The sequence below is a fragment of the Festucalex cinctus genome, chromosome 3, assembly GCF_051991245.1.
Source record: "Festucalex cinctus isolate MCC-2025b chromosome 3, RoL_Fcin_1.0, whole genome shotgun sequence".
Lineage (NCBI taxonomy): Eukaryota > Metazoa > Chordata > Actinopteri > Syngnathiformes > Syngnathidae > Festucalex > Festucalex cinctus.
Window position 1 is genome coordinate 20,071,844 of NC_135413.1, and position 23,472 is coordinate 20,095,315.

Here is a 23,472-nt window from a genome sequence, read left to right on the forward strand (position 1 = left end):
GGTGAGACTCATAGTCCGAAAAATATGGTGTGTATTCTGAACTTCTATTCCTTGAACCATCTTTTTTTTTTTTTTTTTTTTTTTAAATAGCTCTTGTCCTCAGTCAGGGCAAGCTGAAGCCTATCCGGACTTACTTTGACCAAAAGTTGGGGTACACCCTTGCCCGGATGCCGACCAATCACAGGGCACGTACAGACAAACATCCAATTAGACTCACATTCACACCAGTGGACAGTTTAGACTCTTCAATTAACCAATCACACGTTTTTGAAATGTTGGATGTTCAGATCTGTGATGTAGATGTGTTAATCACTCGACCACGATGCTACCCATTGAAAAACTGTTAGCATTTTTTTTATATATATATATGCATACTGTATATTAAATGTGCAATGTTTTGGCTATTTTTACTTTCTATTTGTTACAAATCTAAGGTATTTTAATTTCTGTTGGGGTTATATGTGCTTGTGTTTTTTTTTTTTTCTCAAGCAGCGAAATGGCAGATGCACAATATTTCCAGTTGTATTTCATGTACAGTATTAACCTACTGTATATAGAAATTACATAGCAGGTTACTTAAAATAATTTCTTATACCTGGCATCGCCAGTAGTAACTCTAAATTATTGTACAATTTTGTACTGTCAAGAAATTACAAACTGTAAAATAAGTTGTTCATTTTTAATATGTTTAATCATACATCAAATACACATATCACTATCAAAATAATATAACAGGAACATCTTATCTCATGAAAGTCCATCATATCATATCATATTCTTCAACTCAAAAAACAAGTAATCATTATACGAATTTTACATGATTGGCGTTATGCCCTTACTCGGTTTTACCTAAAACTCAAAACATACATTATAAATCAAATTCTGTCTCATATGCTCCAACACAGCATTGTCCATGGCATTTTAAGGAACAGCTCGAAATATCTGATAATGATGTCACAGCACCACCTCGTGGAGATAAACGTTAATGAACGACCCACTGGAATTAATCTTTGCCAGTTATAGATACATATATATTACAATAAAAAGAAAAAAAGACAATAGTAAAACACTTTAACTACTTGTATGAAGTATTTTTTATTTTTTTATTTTTTTTTAAGAAAAAAAAAACAAGCTGCGGTGGCATTTACAGTTAGGTTTCTGTCCGTATTTATATGTGTGTGGCTTCAGGATACACCAAGAAGCCTGAGAAGGTGGTGTACCTCCCCTGGTTGCTGTACACAGCGTAGCGATTATCATGCTGACTGTACAGCCACACGGTGTCGCCCTGGCGAAGGGACAGCATCAAGCTCTGACTCTGCATCTCTCGTCTCTTGGACGTGTCGTCGTCAAACACCATAGCCTGCACCACGCCATCCCCGGTCATCAGCTTCACAGAAACAGCCTTACGAGGGTGTTTCCCCACCGTGAACGCAAAATAGTAAGCCCCCGGGAAGCGGCAGGTGAACCTGCCTGACGATTTGTTAAAATGCCCCCCGATGTTGACGAATTCCACGTCGAAGGTCAGAGGTGACTTGTGATGCTGCTTGCGACTTTGACCTATAAACGTGGACGTCCGTGCCACAGAGAAGGCCGATCTGGGCTGCTCGAATGGCTGATGTCTGACCCGAGATTCAGCCTGAGGGGGGCAGTGTGGGTGAGGAGTCAGGTGGTTGCTGATGTAGCTGCTTGAAGAGGTGTCAGGATAGACAAGGTAACCGGAGAAGCTGATGTAAGGGCCGGCATTGCTGTACAAAGCATACTGAGAGCTCTGCTGCAACAGTAACCACACTGTGTCCATCTGCTCCAATGCGATCATTATGCTTTGGCTTTGTACTTTCCTGCCCTTTTTGCGGTAGTCATCATACGCAATGGCCTGCACTTCTCGACCGTTCTTCACCAGAATAACAGACAGCATTTTATTAGGAAATTTCCCCATTGAGAAGGAGACGTAGTACACTCCTGGGAGGCGGCAACGAAAGTAACCAGTGTCTGGATTGAAATCCCTTCCTATGTTGACCAAGAGTTTGTTAAAAGTCACGACACTCTGCTTGCCTCCCACTATGCTGCTGGTGCGCGTAGCAGAGAAAGCTGAGCGCAGACTTGAAGTCCCTGGAGGGGCATGCAGGGATGAGACTGGGCCACAGCAGGTGATTGTGATCAGTAAAACTGCAAGATAAAATGGTGGGCACCATTCAGCTGAAAAGGAAAAGGAAAAGACACAAAGCACAGGTCAAAGAAGTTGGTTGTCAGATTGGGTAAAGACCTTCAACATCGCGACGACGCGACCTAATGTCAATCATAAGAAGAAACACCGCAAACTAGTTGATTTGATGTGAGCAGTAGCGCTTCCATAATGCGGCTGATACTGTCTGTGCGCTCTGTGAACACATGGGACTCAATTAAGTTCTGCTTCATCTGCTCCTGTGTGAGGTGAACAATGGACATTTTTAGGAGAGTTTGGTGAGGTGGGGTGGAATGGAATGACCGTTAGGTACAACAAATGAAAGGTTTGATTTGTTTTTACATTAATTTTACATTGGCTTATTGGAATTTAAAAAAAAAAAAAGTATATTTTGTGGACAGACATTACAATTGGTTTAAATTTAAAAAATGCATATAGTAAAAATTAATGAATGAAATTTTGACAAAGGATCAAAGGGCATCTTAAGATCAGTAAAATGTTAATTATTACATGACAAGTGTAGAAACCTTTTGATCCCATAATACCACATAATAGCAGTGGTAATTTCACATTTTACTTGGTTTTCCTATCCTTGTTCCTTTTATATACAAAAAGTCACAAAAATCAAAGAACAAACTTTGTCTGAAACAGTAAGGGCTGGATAGGACTTATATTCGTGTTTATAATTACTTGCTGGGCTGGGTTCAAATATGCTTTCCATTTAAAAAATAAATAAATAAATAAATAAATAAATAAATAAAAATGAAAAAAGGAAAAAATAAGAAAGAAGCAAGCACCATGGAAATAGCTCAACCAGATCATATTTTCTCGACTCGACAACTTGAGATGGGTGTTCACCTATCACCTAATGCCACAATAATTAAACATATCTCAATGTCATCTTGCAGAAAAAAAAACAGCTCAACATTCTCACTATTATTTTTTAATTAAAAGAATTTCACAGATCTTTGTGATTACAATCCATCTGTCATGTCATGTTGTTGTAGTCCATGGCAAAATTCTTGATAAAAAAAAATATATATAAAACTCACCTGTTGAGCAATGTAGCGTATGAATTCCTAACATCTTCCTATTTGGAAAAAAAACGTTCCAAAGAGTTGATTGTTGGCCAACTGCTGATGTCCCAATAAGTTCTCATAACAGGCCTGAAGTGCAAACGGCTGATCCTTTTGTCTGCATGCATTTGTCAAGAGGAGGAGCTCCACACCATCCTCCAATCTTTGGCCTGCAGAGCATAATAAAAGGTCAAATTGAAGGACTATCTTACTTTCCCCTATTTGCCTGCAAGGCTGCAAGTATAATTCACACTTTGTTTTGTCTAAATTAACAACCATCTGTGATAGAAGAGGCCCGTAGAGAGACTTGGTTTTGTGCAAGGCAGATATTTACTATAGAAATGCACGACTTTAGAAAAATAATAATGTGGCCTTGGTTTATCTCTATTTTTTGCAGCAATGAATACAACCTTTTCCAAAACTATTCGATTACTGACCTGCGCCACTGAGAACTTGGATAAAAAAAAATAATGGCAGTTGCAAATTGGTTAGTAATAACCAACCTGTGCACTAATCATGGTGTCTAATCAGTATCTTGTTAAGGCACACCTGTGAGGTGGGATGGGTTATCTCGGCAAAGGAGAAGTGCTCAATATTACAGATTTAGACTGGTTTGTGAACAGTATTTGAGAGAAATGGTGATATAGTTTATGTGGAAGTTTTAGATCTTTGAGTTCATCAATATGGCAGCAAAAACAAAAGTGGTGCGTTTATATTTTTGTTGAGTATAGTTGCGTGTAGTTTCTGGCTCTGGTAACTGTCGCCTCTTTTTTTTTTTTTTGCCCTGCCCTTGCTCAAATTTGTGTGCTACCTGTTGTGTCCTGCTTGTCTGTAATCTCTCCCTTCCTCATGCCTACGTGGGCACACAGATGCCAAACATCTTCACCACCTGCATGCGGCTTAAACAGAAAAATATCACACAAAAAATACAACAAACTAAACTTTTATTTACAATAGCCTACTCAGAAAATTACGACAGCATAGCATTTTTGCTCAGGTTTTATTCTACAAGGTGACTTTAACGTTATAAAACTGGTCGTTGGTGTGTACAACAGATGGTTTGCAGCGAGTGCTTCCATCTGTGGGCATGACGCAGAGAACCCGGAAGTCGTAGGTGTGTGCGACTGCGTGTGCTGTCACAACGAGAGCAGGCAGGCACTGACTGAGCTAAAACTCGCATTTCAGACAAGATGACAGGACTGCCTCGCAGGATTATAAAGGTAACCACTTCACGTTACAAAATAAGACCGTGGGACTTTTTTGTTGTTGTTGTTGTGGCCCTTACTTAATATAGTCGTCTCACACGCCCAAAATATCGAATATAGGCTTTTTGTGCTAATGGTAGCATCCACCACGACACCGTTAGTTGTCCGTAGTGACTTCCGTTATCTTTCCGTGTGGGTTTCAGTCAAAAGTTTTGGTCAAAACATAAGTAGCCCGTGCTAATCGTGTTTGCTGACGCTAATGGTTGGAAACACAATAAAGAATGGGTTCTGGATTATATCCGATAATAGAACGTTGTAGGGACTGACGGTCTTCCTGGCTAAGCAGGCTAACGAAGCTAACCATGCTAACCATGTCTACCCTCGTCGTGTATTTAAAAATTGAAAACTCGCAATACAAATGCATTATTTCCCACCCTCTTCAATACACTGGTTTTCACTCAAATCTAAATGACAGGTTTAGAAGTTGGCTGTCTTTGATGTAATTTTTTTTGATCGTGCGGCCTTTTCGGTATAATTTTGCGTGTTAAAATTAAAAAAAAAAAAAAAAAAAAAACGGCAATGGGTGATTGCTTGTTGCCAGTGTGTAATAATGTATTTTAGAATAAAACTTTGAAAATGAAGTGTTGGCACTGTGTTGGGTTTTATATTAAAGCTATTAGAATGGGAGGGTATACTGTACTAGATTGAAACGGGTTTGACGAATAATTTTACGTAAAAACGGATAATTCAGAAACCAAACTGTACTTTAAAGGTTAATGTTATGAATTATAATACTGTGTGTTCTGTTTTAATGTTTGTAATTGGTGAAAACTTAATGAATGCCATATGTTATTTATTGTATTTATCCATACTTTTGACTTGGTGTGCATATTTTAGTCTATATGTATTCCCGGCAGGACTCATAAGAGTAAAACCCAGAGGATAAGGCTGAACGACACTATTCCACTGTGTCCTTTAAAGAATCCGAATGAAATTGAATCACCAAGGCTCGTAACAAGCTGGTTATCAGTGGAGGTCAGGATCATTTGGTTTGCAACCCCAAGAGGGCAAAGTAAGTTAGCAAAAGGTGTTGCCACGCAAATGCCCTCTCCGTTTATGAATGTGATATTCTTACCTAGTTATATGACAGCACCTTTGAAGTTTGAAGCACATCTACCCAATTACAAACATTATACTGCATAGAGTTAAAGTTTGTATTTTACACTGCAATTTGAGTGCTGTGCTGCACTTTATTGACATATCAAGTTGTGATTTTAAGTGCACATCCTCCACACACCAAGGTGATCAGTAACAAATGCCATAATTAGAAACCAATCCCTCAGTCAGAAATATTATCTGATATCTAGTATCTACCACTTTGAGGATTCAACGACTGTGTTAAACATATTGTTGACTGACAAATTAACCCGTTAAGTTAGGCTTGCACAGTGGTTGGTTTGCAGTGGTGTTCCCTGTTACATGCCTGTGGTGGTGACATAACCTAAATTTGTACATAACTTAGAATGCTATCAATAACCTGTGATAACTACAGGAGTAAAGTCATTACAGTAAATATTTAACACTTTTAGGTAGGGCTGGGCGATTGTGCCTAAAAATAAAATCTATTTTTCTTTTAAACAAAAAATGATTTGATTTATCTTCCCCCCCACACATTTTTTTTGCCCCACTACCTTTTTTTTTTTTTTTTTTTTTTTTTAAACAAAAAAAAAGTTAAAAAAAAACAAAAAACGAACTTCTGGAAACATAAGTGTATGTATTGATGAAATGGAAAAGTAATACTTTTTTTTGCCAACTTTGTTGGAAAAGAAACAGTGCTACTTGTGTCCCTCAATATAACCAAAACAAATGTCACATTTTGGCTTTGATGTAGGAACTGACTGCTAGAAGTCACAATAAATGAGAGTAAGCTGTCTTTTGTGCTAAGTAGATGTGACTTTGTGATGTAAGTGCTCGGGAGGTGTGTCCGTCTCAACGAGGTGGCGTGCAGGTTGCGACCCTCACCGCGCAGCGACCATAACGTGCACGTTTGTATTATTCATATAAGCTAAGCCTGTAAATGTCTAAGCAATCACGGTAAATTAGACGATTTGCAGCAAGCCAGAGATGTCCGCGCTCCGGTCATTCGCCAATATCGGAGACTTTCACAGCAAAATAATGCTAGCAGGAGAGTTGCCAGTCATGGCAAAATAAACACTGCCTAGGGTGGATGATATGGCCTAAAAATTATATCACGATATTTCAAAGAAATTTGCAGTGACGATATTTTTGATGATATTGGTAATAATTACTGAGCAATAGATTTGTGATTGGCACTTTGGAATAATAGCACTTTTATTGCAGCAACAATATTTAAGACACCTTTTTTCCCCACAATTGAATGTAAACAAAGTGCAAATATACCAACTGTAATGGAATAAAATTGAAATAAAAACAGGCCAGGTAGCGTTTACCCTGCGAATTGCAACATTACTGTTTAAAGCACATTTACTTAGCAAATACAATGAAAGCACATACCTTCAGAAGTAAGTGGCAAATTGCATGAGTCAAATAAGTCCACTATTTTGCTGTCTGGTTGATCCTCATGTTGTAGGGGGATCGCCAATGATACGGTAGCAGCCAGTTTGTGTCGTCATTCTTTGTAGTTCGTGGGCAAGTGCATTGTCAAAAAAAATAAAATCCCTCTGCAATTGCTTAGGCAGTGGTTATTTTTTGCCGCAACCAGCAACCCTCCTGCGAGCGTAATTTTGGCGTGAATATCTCTGATTGGTTAATCAGAGGAGCGAGAAAGTACCGTGATTGCTTGTTGACATTACTAGCGGGTATGACAAAAACAAATGTGCATGTTTACGCCACCGTGCGACAGCAACGCACACGCCGTCTCACTGAGAGCACGTTAGCTTAGCGGTGGGTTGGCATCACAAATTCACGTGAACTAGATGGCGAATTACCGGTCACGGTAAAATTAACCCCGCGAATCGTTTATCTTGGCCAAACAATACGCGACCGCTTCAGTATTAACCAACCACCGTCTGTTTTTTTTTTTGTTTTTTTTCCCCCATAAGGAGTGCGTCTCATCAAGAGTGCTCCAGTAATTAATTACATTTTGTTCACCCCCAACAACACGATCTGCTTCTATGTCCTCCTCGTGTGTAATTTTAACCTACAAAAAAAGAATACAGTTTTTTCTTCACACTCAAATTTTCTACGTGTAACGTGGGTGGTAGTCCTGTAGAAAAGAAAGTCTAATAGGAACAGAAAGATGTAAGCTGTACAGGTGAGTGACTAAGCTGGTGAGAGACTGACATTGGTGGGGAAAAAGGTGGGAAGATTGGAGCCCTTGAGCCTTTGGAACGTGTGACTGGTACTGGGAGCCCCTCTTGTCTGTGTTTTCACTGCATGGTTTTGTCTGTGGGTTATCTAAAACGTTTCAGGAATTTCACTCGGAGCTGCATTCAGGAGAAGCCTGTCAAAATACAAGTGCGGTTGCTGTTTAGCATTCCTTTGCATTCATTCCTAGTTAGCGGGTTCTATCATTGTCATGAAGCTTTAATTCAGACTGTATCAGATTTAAGACTGAAAAGGCAGAGCAGGATCCAAAGACCTCCTTTGTGTATTAGTAGTGTAATGTATTAGTTTGATAGTTTGCTGGATTTTTTTTCTGGATAGTAATAATGATTGGTTTGTACAATTAAATGTAGTTACATTATTATAGTTTGTGCAAACATCAAATGTTCTGGGTTGTCGGTCACTTTGCTCTGGTTGCTAGCAGATAGTAAGTAAACTTGCTGCAGTGGCTGATGGGTGCGGAAGTAATGGTCTCCTGTGGCATGGAGGCTCGTGTCACCTCTAAAAGACCGTGACATACTGCACAGTCTGCGGTCATAGCACACTGAGACACACACACACACACACACACACGCTCCCTTGATTTTTTTTGTGTGTGCTTGTTTCTTTTTTCTTTTTTTTTTAAATGGCATCCGCCAGAATCCACCTCTTGGCTACTCACCAGTGCATCTCTAATACTGTAAGAAAACCAGATTAAAGAAAGTAAAACAACCTCAGACGATCAACCCTCTGTCTGTACTACACACTCTTAGCGTCTCTTATACAGTAGCTCCAGCTGTGTTGATTGAGCTAGACAGAAACAGATTTTAGCTGAAATTGCAGCGGTGGTATAGCAACAGCAGTGCACCGAACCGGTACCTGGTATCGGTCATCGCGCATAGTCAGAATGGTAACAGCTCTGCCTCAATTTGAGCCAGAAAAACCCCCCGTTTTACAAACGTTTAAAAGTGTATTGTTCAGAATATGGCTCTTTTAAGGTGATATGCCAATTGAGTTAAAGTATCCATTAAGGCTGGGTATTGCCTCCAACCTCACGATACGTATCGCGACACATATATCCCAATACCTGATCTTCAAGGCGATACATATCTCAATATGTTACATTAATTGACTTGCATTTTATAATAACAGTCATCTGTATACCTAAAGGATATGTTTGTTATGCTGACTGACAAAAATATTTTTGTTAGCAGCTCTTGTGGTTTACCACCAAGTGGCATGCCTGGTCTAAATGTGCACGCGCTTCAGAGCAAGGAGCAGCTTTCACAGACACACCGGGAAAATGTATTAATATGTATGAGCCGATATGAGCAAAAATATCAAAGTATTAAAATTACAGCTCTAAAATGTGCTTATTTGAAATATTTGGGGAAATAAAAATAGCTTTTTTTTTTTTCATGTAACACATTCTATTTCGTTTTTAAACAAAATATACGAAAATTGGTACATTAAGGGGCGGCACGGTGGATGACTGGTTAGCACGTCCGTCTCCCAGTTCTGAGGACTCCGGTTCAAGTCCAGGCTCCGGCCTTCCTGGGTGGAGTTTGCATGTTCTCCCCGTGCCTGCGTGGGTCTTCTCCAGGTACTCCGGTCTCCTCCCAAATTCCAAAAACATGCATGGCAGGTTAATTGGGCGCTTCGAATTGTCCCTAGGTGTGAGTGTGGATGGTTGTTCGTTTCTGTGTGCCCTGGCAACCAGTCCAGGGTGTACCCCGCCTACTGCCCAGAGCCAGCTAAGATAGGCTCCAGCACCACCGTGACCCTTGTGAGGTATAAGCGGTCAGAAAGATGGATGGATGGATGGATGGAACATGGTACATTAAGACACGGACCATGTTAATTTTATAAGTAAATAAATGTTGATATTCTTCCTCTGCTTTCATTTTTCTTAGCAAGGCACAGTGTCCAATTACTGGTGAACTATTTTTGCATTAATTGAAGGCAATTAACTTCTAAGACGCTGTTGGTTTTTAATTGGGTGGGTGAGTTCATGTTCTTGTTTTTGTTGTTCATTAAAATAACTACTTGTTCATTGTTGAAGAATTAACATTAAAAGTCACAAAGTACTAGAATAAATCTGTTAATATTTGAAAATTTCCCCATCTTTATCTGCACATGGAAAGTTTCCGGAAATTTAAAATTTCCGACAGTTCGCAACCCTAAGTGTATATAATAACTAAAGATTCATATTGCACCATTTAAGACACACAGAGTTGTCTGTCACAGTGCATTTAATATTGTGTTTTGCTTTGTTTTGTTTTGATTTGCCAGGAAACTCAGCGCTTGTTTGCGGAGCCTGTGCCAGGCATCCAGGCCGAGCCAGATGAGAGCAACGCTCGCTACTTTCACGTGGTCATTTCTGGACCGCAGGACTCTCCTTTTGAGGGGGGTACATTTAAACTAGAACTCTTTTTACCTGAGGAATATCCGATGGCAGCACCTAAAGTCCGCTTCATGACTAAAATATATCATCCCAATGTAGACAAGCTGGGAAGAATATGTCTAGACATTCTGAAAGGTAAGTCACAAATCATTTTCATATCAACAGTTAACAGTTTGCATGTTACTGTACTTTTTACCAGAAGTGATAGAAAATCAAGCCTTTAACAATGTTGGCGTTAATTAGGAACAAGACTGGTTACTGGAGTGAATCCTGTTGATAATGTGTTGTTATGGTTTATCTGCAGGTGAATTGAGAGATTTGGCACTTTAAGATGCCTTTCAATCTGCCTAAAGGTCTTTTGAATTACACTTTCACTGGGATCAAGACTTGGACAGCTCTCCCCTTAGTGATACTTGTACACCATTCACCTATTGCTGCCTTTTATAATAGATGGTGCCATATTGTCCGTCCACCTCTTCCGGATGTCCATTTTCATTGTATTTAGCCTCCTCTGTTGTGTCTTCTGTTTATTCAAATCTTGTTGCAGATAAATGGTCACCAGCTCTGCAGATTCGCACGGTCCTGCTGTCAATCCAGGCATTACTAAGTGCACCGAACCCTGATGACCCCTTAGCAAATGACGTTGCAGAGAAGTGGAAGACCAATGAAGTTGAAGCTATAGAGACAGGTAAGGCATGCTGGGTTCAAATTGAGTTAATTATTGTAGGTCCTTTCCTGATCTTGCTTAGTGTTCTTTTCTCCACGTTAATCTAAGCTTCGGCTTGATCCCATCAGGACTTTTTCTTTTTGGGTGTTATACATGTTGTAGACTGTATGTTGAAAACTGTCACAATGATTGAAAGGCAAAAGGAACAAATAAAAACCCTCCCCGCCCACTAAATGCAACGAGCAGCCCCCCTCGGACATTTACCGGTCAAGATGAGCTAAAGTGCATATACAGTAATGGCAAAGTTGTCAGATCTTCCTCAATCCTTTCCTTGGCTCAATGCCAAATAGCCAACGGTTCCACAGCAATAGAAGGGCAGCCCTGTCTGGTACCCCGATGCAGGGTAAAGGAGGAAGACCTTGCGCGGTTTGTAATTAATGTACGCAGTCGGAAAATCATAAAAACAAACCAAACTTTGCCAAGTGTAAAACACTGGCCACGCTGTTTGACTAAGTAGTCAATACTAACAGATCCTGTCATGACAATTTTAATTATGAATGATGGAAATGTTGAAGGATATCCATTTACGATGTGGTTTAGCTTGAAATATTGATGGATTGACAGAAGGGTGAACCGACTGTTGATAACTGACGAATGACGGATGCTCAAAAATCATTGACAAAGTCATAATCTCTTCCCTGGCCTGTAAGTGGTCGTATTACAATAAAAACCAACTCACTTCACATTATCCCTTACATTACCAATTAATTGCCCATAAATGAGTAGGAAACCTTTTTTTGAAATATTCTTGTTGACTGTTTTTTTTTTTTCCCCCTCCTTCTTCAGCCAAGACATGGACCAGACTTTATGCCGGAAACAAATGAAGTGACGAGCAGCCTGTCAAGTGAAGACACACACAGAAGTCAAGTGTGAACACAACAAGTCCTCCTGTTCTGCCAATACCTCCTTTATTTGCATTTGAAGGGCACGGTCAAATTTCGACACATACACACACACACTCACACACATATGCTATAAATAAACATGAATATAATGAAAAGGGAAAAACTGCTGGCAATTAGTGAATGCGTTCTAGTAAAATGACTCGTCTTTGTCCTAATTAACTCACTACTATTTGCTCAGAGGTTTAGGTCTGCTCACCTTGGCTTTCTTTGTACATCAATAGTCTGTCAACTGCTGCTTTTTAAGCTTTTCAAGAGGGAGAAACTTCTGTCCCAAATCTTTGCTGGGGGTTGGAGGGTGGGGTTATTGAGGGTTACAAGCAGGAAACAGCAGGCGAATGGGGGGGTAGGAAAGAAAGTCTAGTTGTGGCCAGTACAAGGTATTTTTATGTTTATTTTAACTTTGTGTTCCTTTGTCATGGTTGATTAAAAGCAACTAACAACTGCTAATAGTTATCGCCTGTAGTGTAGTGTGATGCCCAGATGGAGCTGCGATGTTGGTCTGGCCATTCACAAAATGGCTCTCCTTATTTAACTCCAAGATAATAGGACTGAAAGCCAAAATTGAGCCTTTACTTTTACAAATAACATACATCACCATCACTTTTTAACCACTGCTAGACAGAACTGTGTTACTTGTGTGTCAGTGCTGTTTGGATTTACATTATGGACCTTGACTTAGTTTGAGCTTTTGTTTAATTTTAAAATATCTAGCCCTCGTGTATTGTATTTTTTCTTCTTAGTGTAGTCCTACTAAACTCCACTCAGCCTTTTTTTCCCTTCTGCATTGTCAGTCTGACCTTACAAGATTCAGTTGTGTATGACCTTCCTCCCAATAGCACCACCAAGCAGGGGTTCCATTTTAGCTTTCACCTTATTTAATAAGAAGTCAGGATTGGAATGGCATAATGTGTGATGCTGGGGTGTGGTATGATCAGTCTCCTCCAATTTAGGTCGGTGTACGATTTGACACCTGACAACCTTTGTGGCCACAAAGCCAAGTTAACTGTAAATGTATTATTTTTTGATTATCTGGAGAGGAACATTTTTCATGTTCTGAGAATGTTATGGCAAATGATCATCTGCATACATTTCAGTTCTGTAAATAAACTCAGTTAGTTAATAAACATTTGCTTGGGTTTGATTTGATCTTTTTTTTTTTTTTGTCTGTAAATTGAAACAAAGCATAATGAGCAGTTACCAATAGTCACAAATTAAACATCCCACAGATGTTCTATTTATTGTCACATAAGGCAGTAGAAACAGCAAATTCTAAATTTGGATCCATTTTAAAAACTGTCACCCATTTTAGGATATGAGGCAATGAAGTAGCGCCATTCTGTTTTAGGGGTGGCTTTACATTGACTTAAAAAAAAAAAAAAAAAAAAAGTGTACGGAGCACCTCTGGTGTCAGGGTCTGATTTTTTATTTTTATTTTTTTTTTTGCTAATCTGTACTCACAGTTTAACAATCTGTTTTTCCACAATTTTTATTCATTGTTCACTAAATATTGTAATTTGTTTTATAACATATACTTTGTTTCCCATGATAAATACATTTTACATTATTTCTGGCTGCTTGTGCTACCAAATTCTGCAAGTTCTTACTACACCACCGGAATAGGCTCATCTTATACATACGTTTTTTTTTCTCTTCCTACCTGTTTTCCAAATATGTTAGGCATTAACTTTGTACACCTCGTCAAAAGACGTTTAGGGTCTGCCACAACCAATATGGCCGACTTTCTGACGAATAGCAGCAACCGTCAACCCGCTCAATGAAACATCTCATGTCTACGCTTGTAACTCGGCTAGTAAAAGAAGCCCGCCGACTTCAGACATGATTTTATTTGTTTGTGTGACATCGGAACCGAACTTCCAGCCTGACGCGGATGAGAAAAGTCAAGAGATGAATGACGCATTAAGTTCACATTTTCTAATTGCGACAATAACGTTATATTCTGCACTCGCGGACGACTGATCAAACTCCACGTATTACCGACCTATATGACATTAGTTTTATTTTGCTGCGTTTTCTACACCTAGGACAAGTTTACATGATTAAGTTTAAGCCCAACAAGACTAGGACGTATGACGACGAAGGATTCAAAAGACGAGCGGCGTGTTTGTGTTTCAGAAGCGAGTCCGAAGATGAGGTAAGACCTACTGCTTCTGTTTGTTGTTCAGCAAAATCGTGTACTTTGTTTGACAACATGACGTTAGTTCTCATACATGAGTCCATTTGCAGGGGCTTTTAATGTGCTGGTGGTGCGTTCAAAGGCATGAGTGCAGACTCCATCAAGAGACCATGATCGTGCACTGGATGTGTTCGCAGCAATTTTCCAAATTAAGACGTAAATCTTTCTATTATTATAACTGAGTATTGTGTTGACAAAGGCTGTATTCATGGAGGTCTTGTATTCCATTACCCATTACGTTAGTTTAATTAATTAGATGTACCCATTAATGGAGTGGCCAACATGTTATTTTCATGGCAGCCGTGAGAATGGTGATCCAGCTTGTTTTATTTATTTATTTTTCTAAGGCCGATGCTAATTTCAATTTGTGGCAGAATAAAATTCAGATAACTGATTAATGGGCCAGTTAATAATAATTAAAATAATAATAATAATAAAAAAGACTTCTTTATAGTCCCTTAACGCTAGCAACAATCAAGATAGATATCAATTATAGAGGTCAACATTATACAGGTAGTTTTTTTTTTTTTTTTGTGTAATAATACTTTTGCCCTTTAGTATTTGTTTAAAATGGTTCAAATTTTTTGCCGATTTATTTATTTTTTTGCATTATCTTTGTCTTATGTTGGGATGTGTTTAAAGAAAAAAAATGTGTATATATATATATATATATATATATATATATTTATTATTATTATTATTTTATTATTTTTTTTATTATTATTTTCCTGACAATTCTATTCTAAAAGGGCTAATGTCTAATTAAATCTGCTAGCCGACTGCTTGGACTCAGTTGTTGACCACCCCCAAAACATCAGGATTGTTAAGAAAGGCTTTCAAATTGTGATAAGCCCTTATGTCCAGGGAAAGTAATTGTAAAGCAGATGTGAACATCAGTAAATGAATGAATAATAAATAGACTTAAACATTATTACGGGTTGTCTGTACAATTTCATCAAATGTCTGTAGCTTCTGTGTCCTTGTGTCTGCAGAGTGGATGCATCCCACCCCATTTCAGCTGTGCTTGAGAGGCGTTGGTGGTAGGTCGGTGGGGAGGTGTTGAACGTTACACAGTGTGCTAAACACACTAAGTGACCTATGAGCTGCAATTTTTAGAAACAAGGTGCAGGCTCTTGCTTGGTCCTGCAGATTTCATTTCATAGCCCCCTGTGCCCGCTAATCTCTCCACATTTCTCCTCATTGCCTGGTACTCTTCATCATGTCCTGTGCTGTCATGTGAGAAAATCACGTAGGCTACGTGTACAGGAATTGTAGTGCAGGGAGAAGCAATCATCTCACGCGTCACACAACATTCTGTTCTAGTCTTTGCTTTCATTTTACACACATCACTATTTATTTTTGTTTTTTTGTGGAGGAGTTCTGTCTGCATGTCAGGTTGACAGCCACTGCCCTACTTCTCTTTGATGTAAAATTAAAAAAACAAAAACAAAAGAGTCCAAACGATTACTCCATTATTAAAATAGTTGTCAATTAATTCGATAATCTATTAATGTTGACAGTTCTAGTAGGCTTGGATTAGTGTTGCCGTGATAGCAACATTTTAACTTTGAGAGTTTACCTTCCTGCAAAAATTCCCTTAATAACGTTCGTCGTCCGGTACTGAAATGATACCATGGCAAAAACCTACAATCCGCTCCAAAAGTATTGGAACAGCAAGTTCATTTCCTTTGGTTTTGTTTTGAAGTAAGAGACAAAACTAATGAATTGTATCTTTTATTTCATGGTATTTACATGTTTAACAACTCAGGACAGAGCACTTTTGATTGAACCCACCCACTTTTCAGTTGAGCAAAAGTATTGGAGCAAACATAGGTAAATATTATAATCTTAAAGTGAATAACATTTAACTCATTCAATCCCAAAAACGTATAAATACGTTTTTAATACTTTCTCATTCACAACCAAAAATATATTTATACGGGTTTTTTTTGTTTTGTTTTGTTTTTAATGATTTTTATGCTATAGCAAACAAGGCTTTAATATAGCTTCTGACCTGAAGAAGTCGCTTAAAGCAATGGTAGTATTACAAAAAACGGCTATCAAGTGACAGAAGAGTATAAGAGATCAGCCATGTTCCAACAAGCTTTTTTTTCCCCCAATATTTTTTTTTCCCCTGATGACAATCTAATCTTTCTTTTAGTAGGTGTCCATGTTTTTATAGCACCAGAACATAATATTCTGTGGGCCTTGCAAAATCAGTCCAAATCCAGTCAAACAGCCAGTATTGTTTCAGTCAAAATGGCTGGGAGTGAAAGAGTTAATATTTGGTGCCTTACTTGCAAGGACCTGAACCTACTACCACTGCTCTTCTCACTCTATACATGCACCTCAACGGACCCAGCTGTCAAACTCCTGAAGTTTGCAGATGGCTACCCTCATCTGCTTCATATCGACGGGAGTGTCAAGTCTGTTTATCGTCAGGAAATTAAGTGGCTGTTGCGGCCCACACAACTTGGAGCTGAATACACTCAAGACTGTAGGGATGATCGCGGACTTCAAGAAACGTCCTTTGCCACAGCTACCCATCACTTTGTCTAACTGTGTCAACCGTCAAGACGCGATTATGTTGAAATGATTAGAATTCATTCAGCTACTACCATCATGAGTTACATAATATTAAAGTCGAATGGTCTCGTTCGAGAAGCAGCCATGCAAGGCCAAGACAGAAAATTACCTCCATCATGCCTCACAGATGAGCTTGTGTTTTGGATCGTAAGCAGATCCTTTCTTTCTCCATATTTGGGCCTTTCCATCATTTTGGCTGAAGTTAATCTCGGTCTCATCCATCCATAAAATGTTCCAAAATGTTTGTGGCTCATCTGGTTTTGGTCGACATCAGCTTCCCGCCAAATGGGAGCGATTGGAACGAGTGGGAGTTTTTGAGTAGTGGTGACGGTCCCCACAAAACCGAAGAACTCCACAGTGTGGGTTGGGTGCCTTGAAGGAAGTTGACACGTGACATGTCGTTCGTGAGATGTTGAAGGTTAAAGTAACATGTAGATTTTAATCGTTGGTCAGGTGTCTAAATTGTGTCTCTGCCAAATCATCAAGTGTGAAATTAAACAACCAGATAAGTCTTCTGATATTCTGCCTGTTCCGAAAATGTGTCTGTAAGATAGTCCTTCTGAATTTTGCCAAATTACGTCACAAATCATTTTGACCATGTTAGACAGTGGAAAAAGTGAATGTTCTCAACATCTACTTGACTTCAAGACTGTTTTAAGCACACATACTGAAGTGTGACCTAATTGCACAAAAAGTTAATAGGACTGTGTTGTCACTGTTGACAAGCTATCTGCTGGGGTCATTAACCTCCTCTGCTAAGCGCCATTGTTTTCACACTAAAAGGTAACTGCTGATCCAGAGGTTTTAGAAAAGCCTGTTGACTGAACTGTATGTGTGCACATGAGTGCACAAAACGTACAACTGTCTGCGTTTTGAGCATGTGGTTGAATCCCATGTGTACAGTATTTTATTGCAGATCACAACACCCCCCCCCCCCCCCCCAAAAAAAAAAAAAAAAAAAAAAACATCTGCAGCTTGTACTTTCCAGCCTGCGGCCAATTCGAGACCAACCTATGCAGATTGTAGTTTCCTCTCTTCCTTCACACTGTGTAGGTGTCTAGCAGCAGCAGCAGCAGCAGCAGCAGCAGCAGCAGCAATCCAAACAAACATGCCTGCCGTGTGTAACTTTTATCCTATTTCAGTGTTAAGTTTGCATGCTGCAATACATGCCACGAAAAGATGGAACAAAGAGGTTAAGCAGTGAAATAGAGCCTTGCTTATTTTTTCATACCGTTTACATGGATAACATTATTAAATTGCTATTAAATTACTATTTTAATTACTATTAAATTATTTGATCCCATATTCAGAGTTAGTAAGATATGACATTACTTGTATTTAAAGGGATACTTTTTTAGCCATTTTTTGCAGTCAAACATTAATATTTTGCCTAAAATAAATTTGATATTTTCATTATTTTTCATGTAAAATTAGTGCCTTTAAAAACACATTTTACAACTTGCTGTCGACTGAAAATGACCAGTTTTCTAGGTTTGGTGATGTGACATTCACAAGCTGAGCTGTGATTGGTTACCTGAGCCCTCTTGATGTCATTTTCAGTCGACAGCAAGTTGCAAAATGTGTTTTTAAAGGTACTACTTGTACGTGAAAAATAATGAAAATGTCAAATTTACTTTAGCAAAAATATTAACTTTTTATTGCTATAATGGGCTAAATAAGTGAAGTATCTCTTTGAGTTGGCAGTCTGCAATCAGCCAGTCCATCCCGCAGAAAAGACGTTATAATTCTTTTTTTGACATGTAGGTGCTACTGGTGAGCAGCAGCCGACATCCAGAAAAATGGATCGTGCCAGGAGGAGGAGTGGAGCCTGAGGAGGAACCCTGTGGGGCTGCTATCAGAGAAGTTTATGAGGAGGTAAGGTCACCATCTTCAGAAAGATTCATATGTCAGTAGCAATATCACATTCTGTGATGCAGATAACTGTAAAGATAATATTGTTAATGCTTCCATCCATCCATTTCCTGTACCACTTATCCTGTTCAGGGTCACTAGTGATATGGAGTCTATCACTACTGACTTCAGGTGATGCACCCGTGACTGATAATATTTTCTTCTTCCTGGGGGTGGCATAACAAAATAATTGAGAAGCACTGGTTTAAAGAGAGGTTCTCTTACCTTGTTAAGAGTTTCAGCTATCAGCTTATTTTTGCTGCTTACCAAGACTCATGACAGCACGAGTGGAATAAGGAGCGGCCTTAAAAAGAAAAAAGAAAAAAAAACATAGCTTGCCGGATGTCCTGTTTGTATAAAATTGGGTTCTGCAGATGGCAAGAAGTATTTTCCCAAAGCATGTCTTCCCAAATAAGACCAATATTTTGAGCTACCGCCACTGACGAGTTGAATGTATACTGACTCCATCACATCATGATCATATTGTAAACACGCAGGCACAGATTCAAACACAAAGACAGATAGTGCTTACCGCAGCTCCCTAATATAGTAGTTATGTCCAGATGAATGTTATGTTTAGCATTGATGCCCAGCCACTAAATTGCTTTGTGGTTTCATAGGTAGGTGGCTTATTTGGCTACATATTGAATGTTTTGTGTTTTGTGGTTGTGTCTTGGATTGTAGCGTGTTGACAACTTTGAAGTACAGCATTGACATTTGGGAAGGCTCTTGGGTTACTCTATCCTTCCTGTGCGGCTGTGCCTATGACCAGATGTGTCTGAATATAGATGAGCTGCAAACAAACCAACAACTTGGAAAATGTTCAACTCAAATCATCATATTTCAGTACACTCACTGTTCAATTTGGATACATATAATTCTTCCAATTTAAAAAGTTCTTTCAAGTTTTGAGAAAAAAAAATAAGACTGCATTGTAAAAATAATAAGTTGAATTATGTCACTGATCCCTTAACTGAAGCTGGCAGCTCTAAGACTGGGTTTAAAATGCCACACATCAGAGGTTCATGTTGCTAAACATTTTTTTTTAATCCCCTGGAATGCATCATATGCACCACCAGACAGAAACCGGAAGCATTATGACCAAAAGCTGACTCTGAAAGCTTTCTGGATGTTATCTACAGTGATGTGCTTCAATACTATCAGTCCAAGACTGTCTCATACTACCGGACATCATCTGCCCTTTCTCTCATTTTTGTGACGCTCATCTCTGTTGTGCCTGCAGATGGCAGTGTCGAGTCTGTCGACATGGCATCATCTCGTGCAGGGGTGTCCAAACTTTTTCATTTGAGGGCCACTTACAGAAAATCAGAGAGACGCAAGGGCCACATAATGTTCTGAGGAGAAATTGTGTTTAGTCCTAAAAATTGTACAAATAATTTATTTGTGCTTTTGCATATTTAGACAAATGCTACAGTACATAAACCAATATATTTGTAATATGGCAGTAGGGTTATTATAGCTTTGTAATTTTTCATTTTAGTTTTTATTTCATTTTGAGTTTTGTTTTTTAAATTTAGTTATTTTTAATTCATTTTAAGGGTGGCTCTGTTAGTTTTTATTATATTAGTTTTAGTTCTTTAATAAATGCTTAGTTTTAGTTTAGTTAGTTTCAGTATAAGTTTTAGTTTTTAAAAAAATGTGTATTACTTGTGCACAATATTAAAAAACACCATGGGAGTGATGTTATCTGAATGTGCTTTTCTATTGGCTGCTGCTAGATGGCGTCACTTCTGTGTGACATACTTTCAATCGTCATTATTCCGGTTTTTATCAAAATAAATCTACTAAAAATCACATTTGAAATCATCCCCAAAGGCTCATGCATTAAATTAATTACCAAAGACTAAAACAAATGACGTTTGCTATAATTATAGTTTTAGTTAGTTTTGTAAACATAAAATGTAGTTTGTTAGTTTTCGTTTTTTAAAAAGCATTTTCGTTTTTATTTTATTTCATTAACAAAATTGTTTTTTGAATTTTAGTTTTCGTTAACTAAAATAACGTTTAATAGCACCTGTGTTTTTCGACACCCTCCCTTCTTACTTTGACTATCTCCAAACATTTTTGTATTTGTTAATTTATTTGAACTGAGTCAAATGCCATTTTTAGTATATGTCGCGGGCCACTGAAAAATGCACGGTGGGCCGCAAATGGCCCCCGGGCCGTAGTTTGGACATCCCTGACCTAGTGTTTTGTTGTTGCAGTTCTTGTCCACCTTGTTGTTTACTCAAATATTATTATCAACCATGAGTATTCCAATGTGAACTATGATTGACTGGTGAGTGGTGACCAGTCCCGGGTGTACCACACCTTTTTGCCAAAGTCAGCTGGATATACTCCGGTTGACGATGATCCTAATAAGGTCAAGCGGTAAAGGAAATGGATAGCTCATTTAATAACCAGTTCGAAGTCTCTCAAATTCTAATGCCTGCTGAATTGTTTGCGGAATGTGTTTTGCTTCTTGCGTGCACAGGCTGGGGTTAAGACAAAGCTTGGCAGACTTCTGGGAATTTTTGAGGTAAGACTGCAAAAACTGTCATAGGAATTTTTTTGTTGAATCCACACGTGAGACTAAATTTATTATTGGTTGCCTTCTTTTGATACAAGTACTCTTGTTTTTTGTTCGTCAGTGTTTTTTGTTACCAGGTTGTTGTGTCTGTTAAGAAACAAAATAATAATACACAGTGCATTGGTACAGCAGAAATTAAAGGCAGTATTTTTATGTGAAACTTTCCAGCACAATCAAGACAGAAAGCACAGGACACATGTTTATATCCTCATTGTCACAGAGATACTGGAGGACTGGGAGGACTCTGTCAACATAGGTATGCCGTTACGGTCACATTGATGCTTTTACTCACACATGAAAATGGTATGTGGATTGCATTGTGTTTTTGCTTATATTTTCTTAGTCTAGGTATAAAACCTGTTACTTTGTTGCTAGTTTGGCTGATCATTTTAACACTATGGTAGCGGTTGTTTGAGTTAAAAATGTCTTAAATAGTAATATAGGAGAGTTGGATAAATTAAAAAGATGAAGTCATATTTTATTATTTTTACAAGAAGGAACAAGAACACGTCTCAGCTTCTCTTGTATGTATTTGTGAGTCAGCCTCCATTATTGACATTCTGATTGTATCAAACAGGAACTATGCCCCATTCTCAACACTACTCAATCTGTCATTAATCATTTCTAAACAACTTATATGTGTGTTTATTTTACCTCCGAAGACCCCCCCCCCCCACACACACACACACACACATTAATTGTAATTGAAATCCAAGCAGTGCTTCTTGTCACAGTCTATGAACGCAAAACAATTAAATCAAAGCATGACAAGTGTAATTTAGCCACCCCTGCTGGACGATCAGTGTAGTGCAGCATGCTAACGGTTTCCTTTCTCTTGTCTGATATTGTATGCAGGAAGGAAACGTAAGTGGTTCAGTGTTGATGAAGCCATCCGGGTGCTGCAGAGCCACAGGCCTGTCCATGCCGAATACCTGCACAGATTCAAGAACACGCGTAACTCCAACTGCAACCCAGTGTGTTACCCAAGTAACGGCAACACATTGAGCTCCCAAGTGATGGACAACAACACTCCTCGCTATGTTGTCAGTGCCGCACGAACTTTGGATCTCGTCAACCGATGAGAGATTATTGAAGGACTCCAAGATGGACTTATCTAAAACGCACTGTTACCTACATGACTTGCAGTTTTACACAATGAAGTACTCATGACACTGATTTGAAACCCATTTTGAGGTGGGCTTGCAGAGTGCCAAAATGTTTTCCAATAATAGTTACAGTTGTTTGTGGATTTTTATAGCGATCATCACCAACTGGTTGAGCAAACGCGTGTCCCTTTAATGCTTTCTCGTTATTTTTAGTGTTGCGTACGCACTTTAAAGGTCGTTTTTATTCTTGACGATTAATTAAATAATACAGTATTTGATTGTTGTTGCAGATAGCGTTTGCTTGGTTTCCTGGTGCCCAGTACTGAGAAGTGCTGCCTCTCAAGGAAATCATAATGCTCAAAGTGCCTTGTTGACAAATAATTGAGTATATTATGTGCTTAAAAAAAATGAAAAATTATTTTTGTGAACTCTAAAGATGTAAACTAAAACAACCTCATGTAGGAGTGAGTGAATATTTACTATTAACATTAGAATAATATCTGAATTAAGTCTAAATAAAACTTATTATGCAGTGTACAAGGTGTTCCAAAAATGTGAATTTGAAATGGGAATATCTGAGTAACTAAATAAAACATATAAAAATTCCAATCACATATTGAATGTGATATAAATGTTGTAGCTGATTTCACAAAGCAACATGAATTGACTGATTAGACTATGAAATGTCATTTTTTTTGGGACACTATATTAAAAATAATTGCTTGTATATTTTGACTAACCATGTTTTTACATCCAAGGGGCAAAAATGGCAAGCCTTGCTTTTACCTGAGTGGTTTAAGATTTAACAATCTGTGTTCAAACTGACAAATGTGAATTGAATGTATGGATTTTGAACTGTTGAATTTTATTGAATGGTGTCAACCTTGAATTATAACTGAATTTACAGTATTTTTGTGCCTAAAAAAACTTGTATTTATTAAATTTTACCAGGAAATCACCCGTACTATTCTTTCATAATTCACAATTACTTAGCAGGCATCATTTGGAAGGCCAGACTGTTTTGTCATCAAAATTAAGACACTAAATAATGAACATTTTTCCTCTTCATTGATAAGCACTTGATCTTGTAACAAGCAAAGCATGTTAGAGAAATGTGCTGCTCATGTTCGTGAAAATGTGTAATTAAAAATAAAGCCCCACCAACAGTTACATGCTTTTGTATTTCCAGACGATATGACTTGTGTGTAGTGTATGTAATTCAGATTCAGAATAACCATCCC

General features: G+C 38.4%; 3 protein-coding genes across 5 annotated transcripts; 2 read left to right on the forward strand and 1 right to left on the reverse strand.

Moving 5' to 3' along the window:
* Positions 1 to 707: 707 nt before the first annotated feature.
* On the reverse strand, positions 708 to 17,120 carry c1qtnf13 (C1q and TNF related 13). Of its 3 annotated transcripts, none has more exons than XM_077516530.1 (3): positions 16,734 to 17,120; positions 3,235 to 3,428; positions 708 to 2,166 (listed from the first exon to the last, which is right to left on the reverse strand). In XM_077516530.1, exons 2-3 carry the CDS (start codon positions 3,266 to 3,268, stop codon positions 1,169 to 1,171), a joined length of 1,032 nt encoding a protein of 343 aa, XP_077372656.1. In that variant the 5' UTR covers positions 3,269 to 3,428; positions 16,734 to 17,120; the 3' UTR covers positions 708 to 1,168. The 3 variants fall into 3 exon arrangements, with proteins under 3 accessions (XP_077372656.1, XP_077372653.1, XP_077372654.1); XM_077516527.1 differs by having other exon boundaries at positions 708 to 2,196; positions 16,734 to 17,110; XM_077516528.1 differs by lacking the exon at positions 16,734 to 17,120 and adding an exon at positions 4,070 to 4,290 and having other exon boundaries at positions 708 to 2,196.
* On the forward strand, positions 4,311 to 12,968 carry ube2na (ubiquitin-conjugating enzyme E2Na). The gene is made up of 4 exons (XM_077516532.1): positions 4,311 to 4,478; positions 10,101 to 10,347; positions 10,760 to 10,900; positions 11,726 to 12,968. The coding sequence occupies exons 1-4, from the start codon at positions 4,449 to 4,451 to the stop codon at positions 11,761 to 11,763; spliced, it is 456 nt and encodes a 151-aa protein (XP_077372658.1). The 5' UTR covers positions 4,311 to 4,448; the 3' UTR covers positions 11,764 to 12,968.
* On the forward strand, positions 13,550 to 23,401 carry nudt4a (nudix (nucleoside diphosphate linked moiety X)-type motif 4a). The gene is made up of 5 exons (XM_077516531.1): positions 13,550 to 13,996; positions 18,389 to 18,499; positions 21,030 to 21,074; positions 21,294 to 21,381; positions 21,981 to 23,401. Exons 1-5 carry the CDS (start codon positions 13,898 to 13,900, stop codon positions 22,205 to 22,207), a joined length of 570 nt encoding a protein of 189 aa, XP_077372657.1. The 5' UTR covers positions 13,550 to 13,897; the 3' UTR covers positions 22,208 to 23,401.
* The last annotated feature ends 71 nt before the right edge of the window (positions 23,402 to 23,472 follow it).